This window comes from Triplophysa rosa, linkage group LG13 (genome assembly GCF_024868665.1).
Source record: "Triplophysa rosa linkage group LG13, Trosa_1v2, whole genome shotgun sequence".
NCBI classification, from domain to species: Eukaryota; Metazoa; Chordata; class Actinopteri; order Cypriniformes; family Nemacheilidae; genus Triplophysa; species Triplophysa rosa.
The window spans coordinates 12170815-12197218 of NC_079902.1; the positions used below are offsets into that span (position 1 = coordinate 12170815).

Genomic DNA, 26404 nt, shown 5'->3' on the forward strand with positions numbered 1-26404 from the left:
GCTGAGAAACACCAAACATGGTACACGCACAGAACGCAATACACCAGCACAAGACAAAGAAACAAGAGGGTATATATAGGGAAGACAAACGAGGGATAATTACACGGGGCAGGTGTGGGACATTAAACACTCAGGGAAAGATCACAAGGAAACGAGAGGAGCGGGGCCCATGACGAGACACGAGAAAACACATGAGAGGAATAAACAAACAACTCATGGTCTTCTCACATACAACCTAAGGACTCTGCCCCGATCCCACCACACGACTAGAATTTCATAAACAAGACGGTGGGACCGTGACAGAGCCCCCCCCTTAATGAACACCCCCAGGTGTTCACCAAGGGGTTGACAAACAAGACATGACAGACTGGGACAAGGACAGGAACCAAATGCACACAGACAACATGACCAAAGGCAAAACAGACAAAACAATTACTGGGTTGGGGTGAGACAACAAAAACAACAAACATGGGAGGGGGGTGGGACCAAACAAGGCCCATAGGGGGCAGTCCATAGGGGTGGGGAGAAGTCCCAGTCCCCGGCTGCGCTCGAGGGCGCGGAGTCCTGCGGGGGGACAGTCTTTGGCCCTGGCAGTTTCCCAGGCGGCCGGCTGGACAGGGCTTGACGCCGGCTGGAAGGCCGGCTGGACAGGGCTTGACGCCGGCTGGAAGGCCGGCTGGACATGGCTTGACGCCGGCTGGAAGGCCGGCTGGACGGACGCCGGCTGGATCACCGGACTGGACGCCGGCTGGATCACCGGACTGGACGCCGGCTGGATCACCGGACTGGACTGCCGGCTGGACACCGGACTGGACGCCGGCTGGACACCGGACTGGACACGGACTGGACACGGGCTGGACACCAGACTGGACCACCGGACTGGAAGGAGCCGCGCTCCCGCCGCTGCCTCTTCTTCTTCAGCCGAGCCACCCGCCTGGAGGTCGGCTGAAGGAAGGATGTAGAAGGCATGGCTGGTTCCGGCTGGGACTCCTCGGAGGTGGACTCCCAGGATGCTCGCCTCCCCCGCTTGCCAACGAGGCTGGATGGTGGAGAGGCTGCCGAGAGTGGGAAGGATGGAGTGGCGGTGCCCACAACCCCGATCTGCAGGGAACCACGCTCAGGAATCGTGACCAGCGGAGATGGGTAGCTGGTAATTGCTGAGGCCGTGGACTCCGATCGTTCCGCGGCGGACAGCCACACGCGTCGAAGTCCAACGGTCTCAACGCCCTCATCTCCGCCCGCAAAAGTGGGTCCCTGAGACCGGAGTTAAATAGCACCGCGAGCTCCTCCTCCCCGAAGACGCCATTCTCGACGACGTCCAGGAACCTGTCCACGTACTCATCCACTCTCGTTCCCCTGGCGAAGTCCGCAGAGGAGGCGAGCTAGGTGGGACCGCCCGGTGCTCATGCTGCCTGCTGGGTTCAGTGATGGCTCTGTATTCTGTCACGGAGGGGTGGATGGAAGAACCCAAATGCAGGCAACGGCAGTGAAGGGGTTAACAAATGACTTTATTTACAAAGACACACAAAACAAAAACCCACGAGGGGGTATAAAACAGGAACTAAACTAAGAAACAAACAGAAAACAAAAGACTTCCCACGAGGGGGCAAAACAAAAGCAAGAACAGTAAACAAACAAAACTAAAGAACACTAAAACAACTTACTTAACAAAACAGGATCACGGACAGGACAAGGCAAGGCTGAGACGCTGAGAAACACCAAACATGGTACACGCACAGAACGCAATACACCAGCACAAGACAAAGAAACAAGAGGGTATATATAGGGAAGACAAACGAGGGATAATTACACGGGGCAGGTGTGGGACATTAAACACTCAGGGAAAGATCACAAGGAAACGAGAGGAGCGGGGCCAATGACGAGACACGAGAAAACACATGAGAGGAATAAACAAACAACTCATGGTCTTCTCACATACAACCTAAGGACTCTGCCCCGATCCCACCACACGACTAGAATTTCATAAACAAGACGGTGGGACCGTGACAGAAATACACTTACATTTACGCAACATATAAAGGTGAAGAAAGTTTAGGAAACGCTATTATGGTATGGTTTAACAAAAACAACTTACCTGAGCTGCGTCTGATATGAAAGGGCTAGCAAACATCCACGTTTCAATATTCCATTTGTTTCAGCAAATTGCAGTGATTCATTCAAATTTTCTATCCATCGGCAGACAAAAAGAAGTCTCCCCGATTTTTGCTTAATCTGTTTGTACAATCAATCGCACAACAACTTTATCCCGTTCTAAAGAAAGTACAGATAACGGTCAACACTGCTGCATTTAATCTCTCTACCACTCAATAGGCGCAATTCACTTGACTTCACGTGACGTATGCGTTAACGACACCTGCATACCCTCTATAGCAAATACTATAGTACACTACAGTATTTTTTTGTCTGAGTTTTCAAGTTAACTGGAGTAAAGTTAACCGGAGTTTGTTTGACGATAGCTTTACTCAAACAATAAAATGCTTGTGAAATAAACTCTCAGAGCAGCTCTGGAGATGAAGTTTGTGTGTTCATATCTTCATACAGTGCAGACGCAGACAAATCCACGAGCATCACACGTATTTACATTTACATTTAGTCATTTAGCAGAGCGTATAGATACAGATGCGGTGATTCAGTTTTAATGATGACCGTGTAGTGAGATGTAAGAAGACAAACATAACAAAGCCAACAGCTTTACAATAAAAATGTTAAATGGTAAGATTCAGAGATGCAAAATACTTAACTTTTGTGAGTTTTGCTATTGAAAACTTTGAAAAATGGTTCATCACAATGTAAGATGTGTGTTCGAGTTAACATGTCTACAAACATACTGAAACAGATAAGTTTATATGAGGCATAAGATATATGACTGTGTGTATATGGTCCATTTTATTAGCATGGAAGAATTCAATAGACTGCAGAACTATCATCACAGGTAAAGAAATGACTTTTCATTTTTATGTCAAATTTGTATTTAATGTACCGTTTTAAAAAGATTTAAGGCTTTTATCAAGTTTATAAGTAAGCTACTTACTTATTAAGCCCAAAGGGAGATTGTTTTCTCTCCTTTCTTTATGTTTATAAATCCTAACTTTTTAAGACTTGTATAATGTTGATTTTGGACTTTATAGCTAATGTTAAACAATAGTTGTTTGGAAAGTCTAGTCACACCATGTCATGGTCAGTTTAAATACATTTATTTTATATTACATTGCCATGTTTAGGCAGGCTTTTATGTCATTTGGATTTCTATTAGTCTCTAAGACTGTACTGGCATTTACTGTTTAATATTTTATTGACTTTGCAAAGTGGCATAAAAGACCTTAAAAAAACATTTACATTTATGAATTATAGTGCTATAGAATGGTTCGTGCATCAGTGCGTTATGTTATGTTGCGAGCTGGGTTTTGTGGGCCACGTCTGCCAAAGAAGTCCAGCGCCACTTTTTAGTCCCATTCCGCCCCTATAAGTAGTACTATAAGAAACAACCCTAGTCAGACAACAGACTTTAATCTTTAGCAGATGAGCTTAAGAGGAAGTCTAAAAAGTTGTCTGCTGATTTATGGGCTGACTTTAGACATGACATGATCGTTTCCCCTGTCTGATCACCTGAATGACAAGTTGCACTGACTCAGGGAGCGTGGACTCGTAGATCTCACCCAAAGTGTGTGCACCTGCCAGAACCCTATCTGTAGCTAATCAGTCATATGTTTGTTCAGCCATAATCATCCTCACTAAGGGCCCAGGCTTCGTCACAGACATAAAAATATGAATAAGGGTGTTATCTACAGCTTTAAAATCTTATATATCTGCTCTACCCTATATTGAAGGAAGAGGCAGGACGAAAATTTGTTCAAAAGCAAAAAATTAAACAAAATGCAGCACAGCTCTTTGCCATTTTATTTGCTAGTGGATTAAATGGACTGTTGAATTGTTGCACTTCGAGAGTTGCTCTGTTACTCTACATTGAGTATGATTAAATGCTTTTCATCCTGCAGCGATATAATTCAAAGACGCACCATCATAAACTACAGTGAATATGTGTTACACTGGTACTGTGATTTGGTTAGATGTACGGCTCACGTTTTCACCTCCGTTATCTATGTAGTTCATAAACGTAAGCGTCTTTCATAAGATCAAGGAAAGAGTGTGAGTTGTGGGCTCATCTGCCATGAAACATTAAAAAATAACAAGACGATATAAATACAAGAGCAGAACTAAGCGCTAGCGTGTCCTCAGTGACTCGCTTTCAAAATGGCCCATTGTTCACTCAGTATTTACTGGTTAGTCTCCATCATCCATCTTGTGTACATTTCCCAGCTCTCAGCATGCGATGGCCTTCAGCCAGTGCTCTGGTTCTCTTATTATAAATCTAACAGCATTGTTTGCTATGATGCTCAGCCTCCAGCAGTCTGTCATCACAAGGATGCATGCTTGGCTAGAGGAATGATTTCCCCCCAACCACCTTGTCTCACCCTGTTTCTTACTCGATAATATTAAGAAGAACAGATGGATGTGAAGGTTTTCAGGCCCAAGAACCAGAGGCAGCCATGATGCCACGTATGTGCTTTTGGAAGAATCGGTCTTGCCGTCTTTCCCTCCACTGTTAGAGGTCAGTGGTAATCGCTGCTTTTTTCACGCAGGCCGTCAAGGTAACGTGGGTCACGTGGCTTTTGTACCACAAGGACACCCTTGGGGCCTCACCTGTTTCAGACCTGGCCCGCTGAAAGTGGCAGTCAGAGGCTTGATAATGTATATTTGCAGTTCCCTGTCTTTCATAATTGTAATGGAGATACGTTTCACTTGACCTGAAGTCATTTCGAATGCTACACACTGCCGAAATTCTCCAAGGAGCTTGTTAGCATTTTTAGCCCTCCATTTCTCTCTACCATTTCCATGCCAGAGATGCAAAGATGAGGAGCTCTCTGTGTGACCTTAGTTAAGGAAGGCATATCCTACGAGAGTCCCAGCATCTGTGAAGTGGGGTTGACGCTGAGTGATTGCTTTCCCACAGGGTGCAGGATCCTTAATTTACCCGGAAGGATCCAGGGAAGGGGCACTGTGATCAGGAATAGATTTTCACCAATGGTAGATAATGACAGTCAGCAGAAAAATAATGCTGTGTTAAAAAAGAGAAAAGGACACATTATTTGGAGTCCACAACAAGGCAGTCCTCACCCCGAGGTGAGGACACAGAGTGCATCTGGGGTATTATATAATAGCATTTATTCCGGTCTCAGAAACAAGATAGCTGTAATATGTCAACAGTGTCTTCCGAATGAATTCATATTGCCCGCTTTCTTAGATATTCAAGCTGCTTCATTTCTCAAAGGTGCTGTTAACACGGTATTCGTTCGCCAACAACATGGCATCCCAATTTATCCTCCCTAATTTGTTGTATACTTGGTTAACACACTCCAAGTCGATGTTTAAATACACACTGTATTGCAAACAGTATATTTCATCAGGACTTTTGGGAATGAGAGAAAATAAGCAAAGGTGGTAAAAACACAAGCCATTCGGTCAAAGACAATACAGTGCTGTTCATTTACTTTTCAAAATAGTTCATTTATGCATCATTTTATTGTTTTAGAGGCTTATATTTTTTTATCAGAGCACCTTTTTAAGTAAGGCAGCGGCTATTTGCAATAGATGCTATTTACACTAAGTGAAAATAGCGACAGATGCTATTTACACTAAGTTTAAATAGTAGTAGGTTCTGTTTACACTAAGTGAAAATAGCAGCATTTCTTAGCGATATGCAATTTAAACCAAAAATCGCTGTATGTTCTTTGGATTAAGTAGAAACAGTAGTTAGATGCTATTTAGGCCTACTTATAAATAGTGGCAGATAACATTACTATTTACACTTCAGTATTGTTGTGCATTAAACATTATGCAATAATAACAGAGTGTAAATCATTATATTTACAAAAAATATTACAAAAGTATCTACACGTACCCCTAACCTTACCCTAAACCTAAACTTTATGAATAAAAATGAGTTTTAAGTCTTAAATCAATTTTATTGAAAACAAATGCCTTTATGATCTGTAAGGTAATAGAAAAAGGTTAAAGAGCTTTTTCAGCTAGAGGTGGATTAGAACCCCAGTCCCCCATGCCAAGCTATACAGACTTTACACCACTGGAGTCACTGTTTGATATAGTGTCGTTCTTACACTTTTTCTATTCCAATCACATATTGGTGGGCGGAGCTAGTGCAAATAGTCTCTGCCAACATGGCGGGCTATTTGTACTCAGTGTAAATAGACACTCCGTTTAAATAAACCCATCCCGCATGACACCTCGAAAAAATTAATTGCTCCTCAGAAAGCTGATTTGATTGCAGGGATGCAGCGGGTTTCCCACGATCTTAGAAATTGCTATTTCAAACACCTGTGGCCCACAAACACACCCTACTAATAAAAACCTTGTTTATCCCTGTTCTAAGAAAGCCCACTGCATCAAAACCCCACCAGAAAAAAATTATCACACTGTGCCAGTAATACCTGCTTTAGTGAGTGCAGGATGCGTCCACAGGAGGGATTAGCCGTATTGATCCCAGCTGGCAGACAGAACTATTTGAAAGTCAGAACAATCACATTGGGAACCGACTCTGTGGGCATGTGGACGAAAGGAAATGGTAGATGTAAGATATAGCCACAGAAGTGCATATTAGAGCGATGGTGGAAAATGCTTACCAGGGTACTAACACAACATTTGCTTTTTCTCTCATTCGCTTCTGTTATATCACTTATTCAGTTTCTGTATTTCACTGTTTTTTATCTATAAATTGTATACATAATTCAATCCATAATCCCCCTTTATGCCATTCTAGGTGTATATGACTTTTTCTTCAGCTACACACTTGAGTCATTTTGAAAGATGTCATGGCTCTGAATCATCCTTGAAATACGTGAAGCTGGTGTGCCAGTGGAGTGGGCCGATTCAGAAATGAAAGATGTAGAACAGGGTGAAACATTTGTAAACTAGTTCTAGAACAATTATTTATGCAAATCCAAATTATTTGGTTCCATACTTAATGTCACATAAATGACCAATTTCACTTTTAGAGCAAAGCAACTTTTGGTATTCTTTCTATTAGTTTTCACATATTTATGATATGTTGCATTTAAACCACGATGTCAAGAGTGGCGTGAAAGAACCCAAATGCAGGAAGGCAGTGGTGAAGGGGTTAAACAAGATATATTTATTTTTACAAAAAACACAAAACAAAAACCCACGAGGGGGTGTAAATACAAGAACGAACTAGAGTGCAAACTGGAACAAAACACTTCCCTCGGTGGGGAAAAACAAACTAAACAGAACACGACACAACGTCTTAAATAAGGCAAAGTATATAAACTAACAGAACAGGAACACACTCACAAACTTGAACGGACACGAGGGTAATTCCAAGATGAAACACTGGCGTATACAGACAAGGCACAACCACCACATGGGACGAAGTACAGTACAATCCACGAGCACAAGACAAAGAAACAAGAGGGTATTTAAAGGGAACACAAACGAGGGATAACGACACAGGGCAGGTGTGGGTAATCAAACACTCAGGGAAAGATCACAAGGAAACGAGAGGAGCGGGGCCAATGACGAGACACAAGAAAACACATGAGAGGAAAAAACAAACAACTCATGGTTTTCTCACATAAAACCTAAGGACTCTGCCCCGATCCCGCCACACGACTAGAATTTCATAAACAAGACGGTGGGACCGTGACACAATAGGGGGGATTCCATCATCTCCCCCATGACAAATCACACCCTTCTTACATGCATACTTTTGATGTTGCACATTACACCTGCGATTATCTACACCAGTGGTCACCAACCCTGCTCCTGGAGATCGACCGTCCTGCAGACTGCTTCAGCACACCTGTCTGTAATTATCAAGCACACTTGAGTTTTTTTTTTCCCCAGAAAGAATTTAAAGCATCTGAAACTATAGACTAATTTACCACCAATCTTTTGTATTTTTAGTTATCAGCATAATTCTTCAATTTTGAAGTGTGGAATTAAGGAGCAGAAAAAAGCATGTGACCAACAGCCTTGACTCTGTGCGCTTGTATGGCTTTCTTTAGTCTTGCATATAGATTTGGGAGTCGCAGTGTGCACTGCCAGTGTTCATGCTTTAATTTCTGAACGCAGTGATGTTTCTGTAAAGACATTAGAAATTATCTGGCCTCAACTCAGGGGAGTAAGATAAACACACAGCTCGAAGGATACTTCATTTGATATTCAGAGGAAGAAATCTCTGCTCTCTTTGACATCTCACGATTTTGAATTGGTTTTTATAAGATTGTAAAAGCATAATGTTGCTCTCAAGGGATGAGAATTAATTAGCCTCACCATCTGGTAATTACGCTAAAAAACAGTAGGATTGCTTATAATCATTGACATTCAGAATGTTTCAACTCACTGTAGTTGTATGGGTCTTGAATCACGATGTTGCTCACCACTCTGTTTACACTGAATGATTTTATCTGTGTGAGTGCAGCACAGTACTTCTTATGTACAGTCTAATAACTTATAACTCCATCACAACCTAAGATAAGCAATTACCAAGTCTACATTAAGCCGGGTGCACACTTTGTAATGCTTTGCCTGGAAAAAAATCATAGCGTCTGCAGTTATGGACTAGCGAATTTTAATAGTATGATCATAATGTAAAGGGATTTCTAAATAACAAAATAGTTATCCAGTATAAAACTTAGTAACATTTAAAGCTGTGATTTGTAACAAAAATCATAATTTTAAGCATTAGTACAGAAAATAATCTGCAATTTTATGTTTAAAAAAAGATGGCGATATAGAGGCAAACTTTAGAGATTGCAAGACACATCATTAATTTTCCAACTGGTTTTTATTAGACCACCATAGGAGTAGTTAGACCACAGGTCTCCAACCCAAAAATGTAGCACGTCTGAGTCTTTGGATGGTTCAGGAATTAATTTAATATCACATTAAGCGATATTAAAGTCTCATAACAAATTTGCATCCAGTGTGTACATCACCCTTTTACGATTTGCACTGTTGTCAGTATGACCCCCAGAATGACAGATAACACTTACCCCCCAATGCTGTGTCAATAGCTTTGCTATATATGAACCAGGTACATCTCTAAACAACATGGGCTCTAGCGGTGCATCACAATTTACAGCCAACAGTGTGAATCAGAGCTTTGGTTGGAGTCTTGNTTTTACAAAAAACACAAAACAAAAACCCACGAGGGGGTGTAAATACAAGAACGAACTAGAGTGCAAACTGGAACAAAACACTTCCCTCGGTGGGGAAAAACAAACTAAACAGAACACGACACAACGTCTTAAATAAGGCAAAGTATATAAACTAACAGAACAGGAACACACTCACAAACTTGAACGGACACGAGGGTAATTCCAAGATGAAACACTGGCGTATACAGACAAGGCACAACCACCACATGGGACGAAGTACAGTACAATCCACGAGCACAAGACAAAGAAACAAGAGGGTATTTAAAGGGAACACAAACGAGGGATAACGACACAGGGCAGGTGTGGGTAATCAAACACTCAGGGAAAGATCACAAGGAAACGAGAGGAGCGGGGACAATGAAGAGACACAAGAAAACACATGAGAGGAAAAAACAAACAACTCATGGTTTTCTCACATAAAACCTAAGGACTCTGCCCCGATCCCGCCACACGACTAGAATTTCATAAACAAGACGGTGGGACCGTGACACACGAGGGGGGATTCCATCATCTCCCCCATGACAAATCACACCCTTCTTACATGCATACTTTTGATGTTGCACATTACACCTGCGATTATCTACACCAGTGGTCACCAACCCTGCTCCTGGAGATCGACCGTCCTGCAGACTGCTTCAGCACACCTGTCTGTAATTATCAAGCACACTTGAGTTTTTTTTTTCCCCAGAAAGAATTTAAAGCATCTGAAACTATAGACTAATTTACCACCAATCTTTTGTATTTTTAGTTATCAGCATAATTCTTCAATTTTGAAGTGTGGAATTAAGGAGCAGAAAAAAGCATGTGACCAACAGCCTTGACTCTGTGCGCTTGTATGGCTTTCTTTAGTCTTGCATATAGATTTGGGAGTCGCAGTGTGCACTGCCAGTGTTCATGCTTTAATTTCTGAACGCAGTGATGTTTCTGTAAAGACATTAGAAATTATCTGGCCTCAACTCAGGGGAGTAAGATAAACACACAGCTCGAAGGATACTTCATTTGATATTCAGAGGAAGAAATCTCTGCTCTCTTTGACATCTCACGATTTTGAATTGGTTTTTATAAGATTGTAAAAGCATAATGTTGCTCTCAAGGGATGAGAATTAATTAGCCTCACCATCTGGTAATTACGCTAAAAAACAGTAGGATTGCTTATAATCATTGACATTCAGAATGTTTCAACTCACTGTAGTTGTATGGGTCTTGAATCACGATGTTGCTCACCACTCTGTTTACACTGAATGATTTTATCTGTGTGAGTGCAGCACAGTACTTCTTATGTACAGTCTAATAACTTATAACTCCATCACAACCTAAGATAAGCAATTACCAAGTCTACATTAAGCCGGGTGCACACTTTGTAATGCTTTGCCTGGAAAAAAATCATAGCGTCTGCAGTTATGGACTAGCGAATTTTAATAGTATGATCATAATGTAAAGGGATTTCTAAATAACAAAATAGTTATCCAGTATAAAACTTAGTAACATTTAAAGCTGTGATTTGTAACAAAAATCATAATTTTAAGCATTAGTACAGAAAATAATCTGCAATTTTATGTTTAAAAAAAGATGGCGATATAGAGGCAAACTTTAGAGATTGCAAGACACATCATTAATTTTCCAACTGGTTTTTATTAGACCACCATAGGAGTAGTTAGACCACAGGTCTCCAACCCAAAAATGTAGCACGTCTGAGTCTTTGGATGGTTCAGGAATTAATTTAATATCACATTAAGCGATATTAAAGTCTCATAACAAATTTGCATCCAGTGTGTACATCACCCTTTTACGATTTGCACTGTTGTCAGTATGACCCCCAGAATGACAGATAACACTTACCCCCCAATGCTGTGTCAATAGCTTTGCTATATATGAACCAGGTACATCTCTAAACAACATGGGCTCTAGCGGTGCATCACAATTTACAGCCAACAGTGTGAATCAGAGCTTTGGTTGGAGTCTTGTCCTGTTATGTCCCCACAGTGGTGATGCCTTTACAAGCATGCCTGCCTTCCCCATGCACTTAAGAGATGTCAGTCACTAGTTCTGAGTCAGCAATCTGTGCACTTTGGTCATATCTGTGTTTGCTGATGTCAGTGGTCTTCAGTTTCCCCCACTTGAGCTAGAATGCTCTAACCTGCTCTTCAGGTGAAAGGGAGACAAAAAGTCATTTTGAGTTCCCGTCCTCTTTTTGTCCACTTATCAATCTTTTTCTTTACTCATTCCATAAATAGCAGCAGAGAGGTTGAAGTGAATAGCCTGATATGTGGTGAAACGACCAGGGCAACAAACTAGTACTTTCACATGCCTCTCAGTGGCATGAAGTGCACAGTCCTCATTCAATGACCGTTCTTGCACTGTAAGCATAAAAGCTGTATCTGTTGGATTCCACCTAAGGTGCATTTTCCTCTCGAAAGCCTTTTCTTTTATTGCGAGAGAGTGATTTATACCTGCTCGCTCTGAATAAAAGACCTGTGCCACCAATTAGATGTTGCTGGTTGTCTGTCAGCCTGTCAAGGTAGACAGCCTCGTTCGAATTTATTGTTGCCTTGATTGAAGAGAGAGTCATTCATCGCCAGCCCGAACTGGGTGCCAAGCCCTCCGTCGCGCAGCTCCCATCTTCTGCCCGCCTGTCTAATAATGCATTTAACTTTTTGTCCAAGACGCACCTATGGCTCTTAATTAGATGACAGGGGATCTGAAGCAATTATGTTTTTGAGCTGTCAGACATGTTTAAAAATGATGAAAAGGTCCTACTCAACTCAACTTTATTTATATAGCGTTTTTTTTTTTTACAATTTTCATTCTTACAAAGCAGCTGTACATGAGACATATTGACTATAAGCAAAACAATTAAAGTTGTACCTGTAAAAACACAGAAAACAGACATACCCATATACAAAACACTCCACACACACAATATGCACACGTACTAACACACATAGACATAGACACACACACACACACACACACACACACACACACACGCGCACACACACACACACACACACACACACACGCATACTTGTTTTTCTGGCATAAGGGGGACCACCGTTTTTTGACCAATTGTGGGGTCCACCCTTTCCAGTGGTCCTACGCTTCTATAAAAAATCAAGCAAGATAATGAGAATTTTTTAAAAACTAATATAACTTAAATTTAATGAAATTTGAACAAAATATTCTCATATGCGTTTTTTGGTTACTTGTGGGGCTCTGGTTTTAACATTTAGAACTTGTGAGGTCCTCGTCCATAGATACACACACATTTCTATTTTTTATATCTTAGCAGGGAACAAAGTTACTATTATGGAAACAACCAACAATTGCCTGCACAGTAGGTTTATGGAGTTACGTCTCTAAATTATGTGTGTAATAATAAAAAGCAAAAGCTGTATATAAAGTGTAGAACATTTAATTATAATTTGATTGTTACTTTTTTACCTGAAAATGTGACAATGTACATTGTAAAAGGCTCTGTACATATAAAAAATTTAAATAAGAGGTGGGACGCAACAATCAATCACAAAACACCAACAATCAGATTTTTTTTTCTCTGTGCACGCAGCCTCTCGCGATGCAGCTAGAGTGCACATAGAGAGATGCGTCCTGTTCTCATAACTTCAAGGATCCCTCACCGGACGCTATACAATAATTTCAGAATCTAAATGCATGTAATCAAACATATATAGCCTGTCCTCATCCATGTTTGTATATTAATATTCATGAGGTGCAGAACTTACATCAGATGAGATCATTGATCATTCACAGAAATAGAAACAGTTTCTAAAATAGAAACTGCCATTGCTCGTCGCGCAGCACTGTCACGGCTGGTTAGGTCAAAACCTTTGATTAACAGAAAATATATATTTTATAGCACGTCCCGGCGTCGCATCGCGTTTGGTTAGGAAACGGTGTAATGCCAAGAATACTAAATACTAACCAGATGCACCACTGCAATTACACTGCATGAGGTGAGAAATCTAGGCTTAATATTACAGCGAAGGAAATTGTCTGGGGCAGGGCTCTACACAGTTTCATCAGACATTTGCCAACATATGCAGAAGCTGCAGTTATAGGTGTTTTTAGCTCAATTTTACTCCACCATGCTCCTTTCAACTCCACATTCAGGAGAATGGGTGACTCGTGGCACAAGGTGACCCTGCTTGGAGGTGTTGCTACAAACAAGCCCACCGAGTAGCACAAATTCTGTAAACGAACTTTAAAGCACAGCTATTGAGCAACTACAGTCAAATACTGGAAATTAACTTTTTATAATTCGTAATAATACACGTGGGCCAGTACCATACAAAGAGGATGAACAACATTTCAGATTTCAAACTTGTACAAAAAGCTTTATTTTTTTATCAAAGTAATGTCAATGCTCTAAGCAACTCATGGCTTCACAAAGGAAATGTCAACAGTTTTTTCCATTAGTATAAAACTATAAGAATAATCTTAAATTTAAATTTAAAGGCATTTGCCCACGTCTAGAAATTGATATTTTAATATAACAATATAACATTTTTGAAGACAACTGTCCGAGTCTGCACATTTTATCTCATATTTTAACAGAATATAAAGATAACAGAAAGAACTTTAAAGGGGTAGTTTATCCAAAAATGAACATTCACTCATGAGAAATTTGTTTATCTTTGGAACAAAAGTGGCGATTTTTGAATGAAACCTGAGATTTCTGACTTGCAATTTAAAAACCACTCATCCTACACTTTCAAGCTTAAAACCATTTATAATTTTTTTTTTGATAATTTTATGGGACAATGTGATAGCTTTGTTTGTGTCTCTTCCATGAAACTTTGTTTAGGAATACAAATCTAAACTGAAAAAAAATGTTTAGGAATACAAATCTAAACTGAAAAAAATATTTTGTCAGAGACTTTTCTTGCACGTATAAAGCATTCACATGACTTCATAAAATTGGGATTAACTTTAATAACATTAAATTGGGAAGAAATTTAGGATGAGCAGATTTTTTGTGGAGAGACAGAAATCTTGCATGGTTCATTTAAAATATCTTCATTTGTGTTCTGAAGATAAATAAATCTCTTATGAGTTTGGAATGACAAATGAAGACAATGTTTATTTTTGGGTAAACTAAACCTTTTTTTATAAGGATACCATAAAAACAAAAGAGCCAGCCTTTTGTTGAAACCACTTAGAACACATATCCCAATGTGAACACTAACGGGAAGTTATCCAAAACACTGAGATACCTGTAATTCACTGTACTCTTCTTCTTATGGCAGAAATGCGATTTTTGATGTAGTACTTGACTGACTTCCAGTCTCGAGTTCCTAAGGTTTGAGGTTCTGCATCAATGCAGCTCTCACAGTCTATTTTGCCTGGAACTTGGTTCCTCACAATGAACTTCTTCAGGTGCCTTTCTACTGCAGCACATTCATCCGGTGTCCAGCTTCTTTTGACAGCAGCTTGTTTACCTAAGTATACATAAAACATTTTTTTTTTAATTGTAAATTGTAATAGTGTTTTAACAGTGTTACTGTTCTCTGTATATTTGATCAAATGAATTCTAGCCTTGATGAGCATGAAACTTCTTGACATAAAGTAATCAGTTTAAATGATGAATTTATAAATGTTATAATTTATAAAAAACTAAAGATGCATGACAGTGATGTGCATTTAAAGTAACCAAACAGACCTCAGTCCCCCTTTTGACTACTGCAATAGGAAAAATACTATGTGCTATAGTACTATATACTATATTTAATACTAAAATAATAAGTGCACCTGTGTGATTATTTCTAATAATCAAGCTAAAGACGTAATACAATATAGTTCACCCAAAAATGACAAATATGTCATATTTAGTCACCCTCTAGTTTTTCCAAATTTGTATACATTTCTTTGTTCTGCGAAACACAAAAGAAAGATATTTGAAAGAATGTTGGTAATCAAACAGATCTCACCCCCCATTAATTACATAGTATTTTTCCTATTGCAGTAGTCAAAAGGGGGACTGAGGTCTGTTTGGTTACTTTAAATGCACATCACTGTCATGCATCTTCGAATAAAGCATCCGTCTTAAAGATCAGGACAATCAACCTGGTTTACTTTTCTAAGATCACCTCTCTTTTTAGGCGACTTCCTCTGGTGTTGGTTAAGAACTACTGTAGAAATAGGTTCTTGAATGTCCTTAACTTCGGTCTCCTGTGCTTCTGGAATAAAGTCATCTGAATGCAAAGAAAATAATTGGTATAATGAAAAAAGGTATAAATCAACTAAAAGAAACACAGACTGGTTAAGGATGTATGATGCATAAATTAAGCATCAAGAATTTGAGATGTATAAATATTCAGTTCTTTTCTGTTTTATCAATTTCATGAATTCCATTAGTATTGCATCCTTGTAGTGTGTAAAAATAAATCCTGCATAGTAATTATATACATTTGAATCTGATTTGTGTGTTGGAACTAAACTGTACAGATCACTGGCCCTCCATGACCGAAGTTGACTATCCCGGAAATATGTAGAAACCATTTACATTTAGTAACTAACTATTTTGCTAATTTAAACAAGGCCATTCAAAACCTATTNTCTGTCGAAAATTAAAGGTTGTATTCTAAAACAAGTTGAATTTTTTAAGTGAAATTTAAAAGGCGAATTTTGATTATTGAACTTTTTAACTGTGAAATTGTGCGTGAAATGTTTCAATTTGAAATATTCACAGCTTAATTATACAACCATATTGAATTGCAGACTCTAAAAATGCAAGCACTGGTAATGCAACAGATTTATTTTTGATTAGTGGTAATTCAGCATGCTTTTTTGCTTCAAAGACTAATGGCATTGAAATACTTCCATAGAATTTCATCCAGATTCTTCCCTTTGTATTCTCCCAGCTGTCCCTGCTCCAATGCTAGAAGAACTTTGCTTATTTTAGCTAGCTGGAGGGTACCCTCTGGAAGGCGGTAGTGCTTTTTGTGGACCTCAATGTTATGCCCAAGGAAATCTGCCAACTGGTCAAGTTCTGTAGGCTTGAGATTCAGAACAGTCGACAGCGTAGCATTGTGTTTCCTTAGTTTGGTTGAGGTTAGCGCTTTTGGATGTTTGATGTCATCACATTCATTAACAAACTGCCGAATGCAATCGGAACCTCTCAAGCAATGGACAGAGTGCGGCAAAGCAAACAAGTATCCATTTTCATTGAGCACTCTACATTCTTCTCGCTTCTCAGTTAGAGTATCGAGCGATTCCCTCATGAGTGGAGTAAGGAGAACAGGGACTTTCCTTCCTCTCTTTCCTACGATAGCAATCCGGACAAAATGTTTGCAAAGCTTCTGCTCAAGTGCTGTAAGAGCTAGGTTAACATCTTCATGAGCTTCTGATGTGTGCTTGGACAAGTACACAGACAAGGGCATTCTGGACACTTCTGCTCTACGACGATTGAAGAGGATAACTTGTGCCAGGGTCACTTTGGCAAGCTCTTTCCAGTATAAGGAAGAAGGCTCTTTTTGCAGGGCACTGAATTGTTTTTGCTGTTTCTCCGACAAATAGCAATGAAGCTTTTGGACATCTTGTGTGAGTGGCAGAATCGGAGGAAAATTCCACTTGGATTGGTTAAGCTGTGTTAAAGCTTGGCTTGCAATGTCAAATTTCCAACTTTCTTGGTATAGTAGGGCAAATTCCTCAGCATCTTTGGCAGTCTGTTGATCTTTCATCTTCAATCCTTCTGACTTGATAAACATGGCTAAAGCATGCAACCCATGTCTAACTTTGCGAGCAAGAGATGGACATTGATATTTGCCAGTTTCATTATTGAATCCAGCCAGGCATCTTGCAGCTTTGACAACAGAACTGTACTTTTCAGGTTTTATGAGTTCTTTGATAGTCTTCACATGAGTCAACTTTTTTGCTTCCGGTACCAGTCTGCCAAGAGTAGTATATATGCGGGTCATAGTGTCAAAATGATTGACAGGTATGATTGATGGGGTCATTGACCTTTGCGGAGGGGGGTTGGTGGTGTTGAATTACTTCCGGACCACCCACGTTGTGAGGGACTGCCCACTTTGCGTTGACCTTTGACCGTATCCGCCCCTTAGTGTGGTACCGCCCACGTCGCGTTGAACTTTTGACCGTGCCCTCACATCCCATTTTTCCGGGGCATGTATTACGGCATGTTTTAGGATGTATTNCTTGTGACCAATCAAATGAGGTTCCCGATGACTCATCGTTTTCTCTTATCTGATTGGATTAATACCACGCCAGGCAGGCAGACGTCAGAAATGATACTTTAATGCATGAACACAGACAAATATAGAGATTTAATACTTAATATATACACGATTCTTTTTGCCATTATTTACCTTCATAGAAGTCTTATGCAAATCAAGGCTGGTAAAGCTGAATTTTCAAAATCATTTCTTCAGCCTTCAGTGTCACATGATCCTTCAGAAATCATTTCAGTATGCTGATTTATTATCAATGTTGGAAAAAGTTGGGTTGCTTAATATTTTTTTACACCCAGTAATATCTATTTCATAATTCTTTGAATAAACACAATTTAGTCCGGATCAGTATATTTTACCATTAATTTATTATCAATTACACACATCCTTGCACTTCGTGAGCCATACCATTTCAAGCTTTCCTGTGGCTCAGTGGTTAGAGCATGGCATAAGTAAGGCCAAAGGTCATGGGTTCGATCCTAGGAATGGCACATACTCAGAAACAGATGTATAGAAAAATTCAATGCAAGTCGCTTTGGATAAAATATCTGCCAAATGCGTAAATGTAAATGTCGACTTGCATCACAAGGCAACAAGGTACATGCAAGCAGTCCATTTCTTTAATAAAATATAATAATACTGTCTCTAACTGAACTTTTAGATGGGTATATTGTTTGAAAACATTTCAATATTTTTTTTACTTTCTATTTATAAATGAATCATGAAAAAGTATCACAGGTTTCCAACATTGATGATGAATCAGCATATCAATTAAATGAGCATATTGAAATGATTTCTGAAGGATAATGTGACACTGAAGAGTGAAGCAATGGCTGATGAAAATTCATCCTTTTTCTGTATTTTTGTTCAAATAAATGCAGTCTTGATGAGATGTCTTTAAAAAAAACATTAAGAATTTTACGGTTTCCAAACTTCCTTACTGAGGGTGCATATGAATAATTTAATATAGTAATTTTCCCTGTGACTAATTTTTATTAAATGTTAGTGAAAGCTAAATAACGAAATCACTCCATTTTTGCAGATGGATGCAGTATCTTATTTTTCGGATCCTCTGTTTGACTCAAGTGATGAAAGCACACATGAGCCTTGTACAACAATATCTGCAGAAAGGCCGAGAAGAAACTGTCACCGTCCTGTAAGTCACTTTCTTTCATTCTTTACCCCAAACCATGTTCATTTGGCCTTGTGTGTTGCTTTTTACTTCCACTGCTCGTGAGTATAAATTAAGATGAGAAACGTTTAGATGTTAAGAGACAACAGATGAAAATTGATGGCAACCAACAATTTTAAGACTTAAGCCCAAAGTATACACCGAACTGCATAATGTAATTTTCATCTTTTGGAGGGTCTGCAGTTGTCTGCACACACTTTGTGTGCAGCCCAATTTTTTTTCAGTGAAAATGTCCACTAAAACACATCTTTCCATGATCCTGTTCAAGGAGTATGTTTTGAAACATTCACTAACAGTAGTGCATAGTGATGTTCAAAATGAGTGATCGATGTGTTTGTCACAAATTCAGTAATTATCATGTATGCGTCCTTAGTTGCATCCCTAGATGTTTCTCAGCAAAACATGAGTGATCTGACTATTATAGATTTTGTTGGTATGATTATTGTCTAAGGAATAATCAGGGTTTCACGGTTACTATGATTATTAAGCATTCATTAATCCTAATTACTACAAACACCTGATGTTATGTTGGTGTTTTTACCCCTGCTGAAAAACGAACCATGCCTAAAACGCAACAGAAGATTTAATGGACTTTACTGCTGTCTATTTCCAGTCTATGGCTCATAACATCTGAAGTCTGCTTCGAAAATGTATTGATGTACTAAAATGAACCGTAATAGTCATGCACGTCTGAGATAAGGGTGAGTAAATGATGAGTTTTTTCATTTTGTGGGGATTTATCCTTTGTTTTTGTTTTTTTAAAGATTCAAAGGAGTCTTTTAGAATCAGATGACTCGTGTGGTGATAGCGAAGATGAATATATTCCAAATTCCAGGGAGGAGAGCACAGGGGAAAACAGTGACAGTGACTACAGCCTGGAATTATCTTTGAAGAATAAAACCAAGTCATCTATTCATCAAAGAAGTAACAAGTCATTAAGTCTGAGTCGATTTGATTCCAGTCAGAGCAGAAGTGAGTCTTCAAGTCTCAGTCGATTTGATTCCGGTCAGAGCAGAAGTTTTGAAGCAAGTCTTGACTCAGTGCAAAGATTTCTTGATTGCAGGGAAGATAGAAGCAGAGAGAAAACAGTGCAAACATATAGTATCAAGGACAAAAGTGTTTCGATGCCACTTGAAGAAGATTCATCTGTCTATGTTAAGCCAGTTTCAAAAAAGGAGGATGGTTCAAGAAGATATAACAAGAAACACCACTGTTTGTATTGTGGAAAAGTAGTTCAGAAAATGTCAAGACACTTGTTGCGTAGACACAGTGATGTGGTTGAGGTTGCAAAGGCGTTAAGTTTGCCAAAGAACTCAAAAGAAAGGCGACTGCAGTTAGATTATATCCGAAACAAGGGGAACTTTGAGCATAACATTGAAGTTTTGGAGAGCCGCAAAGGCAAACTCATTCCATGGAAGCAACCAAAGAAAAAAACTCAGGGACAAGAATTTATGCACTGTGTTTACTGCTATGGGTTGTTCACAAGAAAAGTAATGTGGCGACATTTTCAGGTCTGCAATTTCAAGCCTCAGGGCAACCCATCTAAACGAGGTAAAACACGAGTTCAGGCATTGTGTGCTTTTGCAGAACCTGCTCCAAGTGGATTTAGTGATGCGTACTGGAAGTTCTTAAATAACATGAATCAAGATGAAGTTGCAGTTGCAATTAAGGGAGACCGCTGCATTCTTGAGTATGGTTTCAGACTGTTCAACAAAAATGAGAACGTTGTCAGCCAACACCAATATGTTCGACAAAAACTGAGAGAGCTTGGCAGACTGGTACTGGAAGCAAAAAAGTTGACTCATGTGAAGACTATCAAAGAACTAATAAAACCTGAAAAGTACAGTTCTGTAGTCAGAGCTGCAAGATGCCTGGCTGGATTCAATAATGAAACTGGCAAATATCAACGTCCATCTCTTGCTCGCAAAGTTGGACATGGGTTGCATGCTTTAGCCATGTTTATCAAGTCAGAAGGATTGAAGATGAAAGATCAACAGACTGCCAAAGATGCTGAGGAATTTGCCCTACTATACCAAGAAAGTTGGAAATTTGACATTGCAAGCCAAGCTTTAACACAGCTTAACCAATCCAAGTGGAATTCTCCTCAGATTCTTCCATTCACACAAGATGTCCAAAAGCTTCATTGCTATTTGTCGGAGAAACAGCAAAAACAATTCAATGCCCTGCAAAAAGAGCCTTCTTCCTTAAACTGGAAAGAGCTTGCCAAAGTGACCCTGGCACAAGTTATCCTCTTCAATCGTCGTAGAGCAGGAGAAGTGTCCAGAATGCCCTTGTCTGTGTACTTGTCCAAGCACACATCAGAAGCTCATGAAGATGTTAACCTAGCTCTTACAGCACTTGAGCAGAAGCTTTGCAAACATTTTGTCCGGATTGCTATCGTAGGAAAGAGAGGAAGGAAAGTCCCTGTTCTCCTTACTCCGCTAATGAGGGAATCGCTCGATAAGCTGACTGAGAAGCGAGAAGAATGTGGAGTGCTCAATGAAAATGGATACTTGTTTGCTTTGCCGCACTCTGTCCATTACTTGAGAGGTTCCGATTGCATTAGGCAGTTTGTTAATGAATGTGATGACATCAAACATCCAAAAGCGCTAACCTCAACCAAACTAAGAAAACACATTGCTACGCTGTCGACTGTTCTGAATCTCAAGACTACAGAACTTGACCAGTTGGCAGATTTCCTTGGGCATAACATTGAGGTCCACAGAAAGCACTACCGCCTTCCAGAGGGTACCCTCCAGCTAGCTAAAATAAGCAAAGTTCTTCTAGCATTGGAGCAGGGACGGCTGGGAGAATACAAAGGGAAGAATCTGGATGAAATTCAGCTTGATGTGAATGGTATTACATTTTTTAAGGAAAGTTGAAAAGAACAGCATTGGTCATCTGTTTTTGAATAGGTAATATAATTAACTTGAATAGAACAGAGCAGAAGTTTTTAACCTTAACATATTGATAGGGAGGACAATCGATTGAGCTATTTACTGTCTGTAGTACCTTTGCATTCTTTTTTTAATCAAATGACCACAGTTTTGGCTTTGCAACTCATTCATATTCTATCACCATTTTAGAGACTCTGGACATAGATGTGGATGGTTGTTCACAAGAGGAAGGTAAGTTTTTTTTTTTAAATAGGTTTTGAATGGCCTTGTTTAAATTAGCAAAATAGTTAGTTACTAAATGTAAATGGTTTCTACATATTTCCGGGATAGTCAACTTCGGTCATGGAGGGCCAGTGATCTGTACAGTTTAGTTCCAACACACAAATCAGATTCAAATGTATATAATTACTATGCAGGATTTATTTTTACACACTACAAGGATGCAATACTAATGGAATTCATGAAATTGATAAAACAGAAAAGAACTGAATATTTATACATCTCAAATTCTTGATGCTTAATTTATGCATCATACATCCTTAACCAGTCTGTGTTTCTTAAAGATGATTTATACCTTTTTTCATTAAACCAATTATTTTCTTTGCATTCAGATGACTTAATTCCAGAAGCACAGGAGACCGAAGTTAAGGACATTCAAGAACCTAATTCTACAGTAGTTCTTAACCAACACCAGAGGAAGTCGCCTAAAAAGAGAGGTGATCTTAGAAAAGTAAACCAGGTTGATTGTCCTGATCTTTAAGACGGATGCTTTATTCGAAGATGCATGACAGTGATGTGCATTTAAAGTAACCAAACAGACCTCAGTCCCCCTTTTGACTACTGCAATAGGAAAAATACTATGTAATTAATGGGGGGTGAGATCTGTTTGATTACCAACATTCTTTCAAATATCTTTCTTTTGTGTTTCGCAGAACAAAGAAATGTATACAAATTTGGAAAAACTAGAGGGTGACTAAATATGACAAATTTGTCATTTTTGGGTGAACTATATTGTATTACGTCTTTAGCTTGATTATTAGAAATAATCACACAGGTGCACTTAATATTTTAGTATTAAATATAGTATATAGTACTATAGCACATAGTATTTTTCCTATTGCAGTAGTCAAAAGGGGGACTGAGGTCTGTTTGGTTACTTTAAATGCACATCACTGTCATGCATCTTTAGTTTTTTATAAATTATAACATTTATAAATTCATAATTTAAACTGATTACTTTATGTCAAGAAGTTTCATGCTCATCAAGGCTAGAATTCATTTGATCAAATATACAGAGAACAGTAACACTGTTAAAACACTATTACAATTTACAATTTAAAAAAAATGTTTTATGTATACTTAGGTAAACAAGCTGCTGTCAAAAGAAGCTGGACACCGGATGAATGTGCTGCAGTAGAAAGGCACCTGAAGAAGTTCATTGTGAGGAACCAAGTTCCAGGCAAAATAGACTGTGAGAGCTGCATTGATGCAGAACCTCAAACCTTAGGAACTCGAGACTGGAAGTCAGTCAAGTACTACATCAAAAATCGCATTTCTGCCATAAGAAGAAGAGTACAGTGAATTACAGGTATCTCAGTGTTTTGGATAACTTCCCGTTAGTGTTCACATTGGGACATGTGTTCTAAGTGGTTTCAACAAAAGGCTGGCTCTATTGTTTTTATGGTATCCTTATAAAAAAAAGGTTTAGTTTACCGAAAAATAAACATTGTCTTCATTTGTCATTCCAAACTCATAAGAGATTTATTTATCTTCAGAACACAAATGAAGATATTTTAAATGAACCATGCAAGATTTCAGTCTCTCCACAAAAAATCTGCTCATCCTAAATTTCTTCCCAATTTAATGTTATTAAAGTTAATCCCAATTTTATGAAGTCATGTGAATGCTTTATACGTGCAAGAAAAGTCTCTGACAAAATATTTTTTTCAGTTTAGATTTGTATTCCTAAACATTTTTTTTCAGTTTAGATTTGTATTCCTAAACAAAGTTTCATGGAAGAGACACAAACAAAGCTATCACATTGTCCCATAAAATTATCAAAAAAAAAATTATAAATGGTTTTAAGCTTGAAAGTGTAGGATGAGTGGTTTTTAAATTGCAAGTCAGAAATCTCAGGTTTCATTCAAAAATCGCCACTTTTGTTCCAAAGATAAACAAATTTCTCATGAGTGAACGTTCATTTTTGGATAAACTACCCCTTTAAAGTTCTTTCTGTTATCTTTATATTCTGTTAAAATATGAGATAAAATGTGCAGACTCGGACAGTTGTCTTCAAAAATGTTATATTGTTATATTAAAATATCAATTTCTAGACGTGGGCAAATGCCTTTAAATTTAAAATTAAGATTATTCTTATAGTTTTATACTAATGGAAAAAACTGTTGACATTTCCTTTGTGAAGCCATGAGTTGCTTAGAGCATTGACATTACTTTGATAAAAAAATAAAGCTTTTTGTACAAGTTTGAAATCTGAAATGTTGTTCATCCTCTTTGTATGGTACTGGCCCACGTGTATTATTACGAATTATAAAAAGTTAATTTCCAGTATTTGACTGTAGTTGCTCAATAGCTGTGCTTTAAAGTTCGTTTACAGAATTTGTGCTACTCGGTGGGCTTGTTTGTAGCAACACCTCCAAGCAGGGTCACCTTGTGCCACGAGTCACCCATTCTCCTGAATGTGGAGTTGAAAGGAGCATGGTGGAGTAAAATTGAGCTAAAAACACCTATAACTGCAGCTTCTGCATATGTTGGCAAATGTCTGATGAAACTGTGTAGAGCCCTGCCCCAGACAATTTCCTTCGCTGTAGTGGCCATATTAAGCCTTGATTTCTCACCTCATGCAGTGTAATTGCAGTGGTGCATCTGGTTAGTATTTAGTATTCTTGGCATTACACCGTTTCCTAACCAAACGCGATGCGACGCCGGGACGTGCTATAAAATATATATTTTCTGTTAATCAAAGGTTTTGACCTAACCAGCCGTGACAGAGCTGCGCGACGAGCAAAGGCAGTTTCTATTTTAGAAACAGTTTCTATTTCTGTGAATGATCAATGATCTCATCTGATGTAAGTTCTGCACCTCATGAATATTAATATACAAACATGGATGAGGACAGGCTATATATGTTTGATTACATGCATTTTGATTCTGAAATTATAGCATAGCGTCCGGTGAGGGATCCTTGAAGTTATGAGAACAGGACGCATCTCTCTATGTGCACTCTAGCTGCATCGCGAGAGGCTGCGTGCACAGAGAAAAAAAAATCTGATTGATGGTGTTTTGTGATTGATTGTTGCGTCCCACCTCTTATTTAAATTTTTTATATGTACAGAGCCTTTTACAATGTACATCGTCACATTTTCAGGTAAAAAAGTAACAATCAAATTATAATTAAATGTTCTACACTTTATATACAGCTTTTGCTTTTTATTATTACACACATAATTTAGAGACGTAACTCCATAAACCTACTGTGCAGGCAATTGTTGGTTGTTTCCATAATAGTAACTTTGTTCCCTGCTAAGATATAAAAAATAGAAATGTGTGTGTATCTATGGACGAGGACCTCACAAGTTCTAAATGTTAAAACCAGAGCCCCACAAGTAACCAAAAAACGCATATGAGAATATTTTGTTCAAATTTCATTAAATTTAAGTTATATTAGTTTTTAAAAAATTCTCATTATCTTGCTTGATTTTTTATAGAAGCGTAGGACCACTGGAAAGGGTGGACCCCACAATTGGTCAAAAAACGGTGGTCCCCCTTATGCCAGAAAAACAAGTATGTGTGTGTGTGCGTGTGTGTTCGCGTGTGTGTTGAGCTGGTGGGAAGTTAATGAGCAGCTCCAGTGTTGTCAGGTGGTGTCCTGTGGCGTGGCCCCTCACTGCTTTTACTCCAGATGGGGTCTCCAGTCATTAAACTCTAAACAGACCCACACCAACAGCCATTTCACAACACGAAGCTCTGGTATAAACATCACTTGATTCATTATCGGTACACGGTACAGTATGTGCTAAAATGTGTTGAAAGTGCAAAGGTGTTTTACTAAAAGAGGTGTAGAATGGAGGAATTGGAGATTCCTGTTTTAGATTATTGCCACATGGGCTTTTAACTTAATTTTACATAGCCTAATAGTAAACTGTGTACAATATAATAAAACAATGTATCAAATTGCCACTCATGTTGGCGTGATCTAAAGCGTAGATAACAAACAGGAAATCTTTCCCAGAATCATCCAGGACTGGGAGACAGGAAAGAAAACAGCATGAGAGAAAGATCCTGAACATGGCAAATGCACAATTATGTGGCTGCCGGAAGGTTAATGCATTGCTTTGAGAGGCTCAATTGCTTCTGTGACATCAACTGTCTCACTTACTATTAAAGTGTACACACAAGTGAACCCAACCACTTTATATCACACATACTTCACCAATGCTTATTTAAACACTGTTTTTAGACATCTACGATGTTCAGCTCATAGCCCAGAAGGAAAGAGGTAATGGATTTCACGAAATAAATAAACAAACACTAGATCTGAAGTAGATGACAAAAATGCAAACATTCTCCTAAAGTATTAGGTCGACTACTTCAGCAGGACATACTGTACTAGATTTGCAGTTTTAGATTATCTAAAGGAAATAAGCAAATTGAGTAAAACAAGAAAAACAACAAAATCAGTGGACTCTGAATAGGGTAACTGCTCGTCTGGCAGGCCGGGAGTGAGTTTTAAGTTTTGAGGATGCAGTGCACTATTGCGATCTGGCATGTAGTACTTTGAAGGCATCACTCTATCATTGTTGGCACATTTGCACTGTG

At 38.9% G+C, this 26404-nt stretch overlaps 2 protein-coding genes across 6 annotated transcripts in view; one reads left to right on the plus strand and one right to left on the minus strand.

Moving 5' to 3' along the window:
- LOC130563409 (N-lysine methyltransferase KMT5A-like) overlaps positions 1-23160 on the plus strand; it is an 82458-nt gene extending 59298 nt beyond the window's left edge. The window contains exons 7-10 of one of the 3 annotated variants that reach the window (XM_057348889.1): positions 21366-21527; positions 21758-21799; positions 22180-22284; positions 22932-23160. In XM_057348889.1, coding sequence (XP_057204872.1) covers positions 21366-21434 — 69 coding nt within the window. In that variant the 3' untranslated portion in view covers positions 21435-21527; positions 21758-21799; positions 22180-22284; positions 22932-23160. Of the gene's footprint in view, positions 1-21365; positions 21528-21757; positions 21800-22179; positions 22287-22931 lie in introns of those variants that run through there. The other 2 variants (XM_057348891.1, XM_057348890.1) reach the window with 2 other exon arrangements.
- The window catches only part of fgf13a (fibroblast growth factor 13a), a 190636-nt gene that overhangs the window by 149037 nt on the left and 15195 nt on the right, over positions 1-26404 (minus strand). The window lies entirely within an intron of this gene.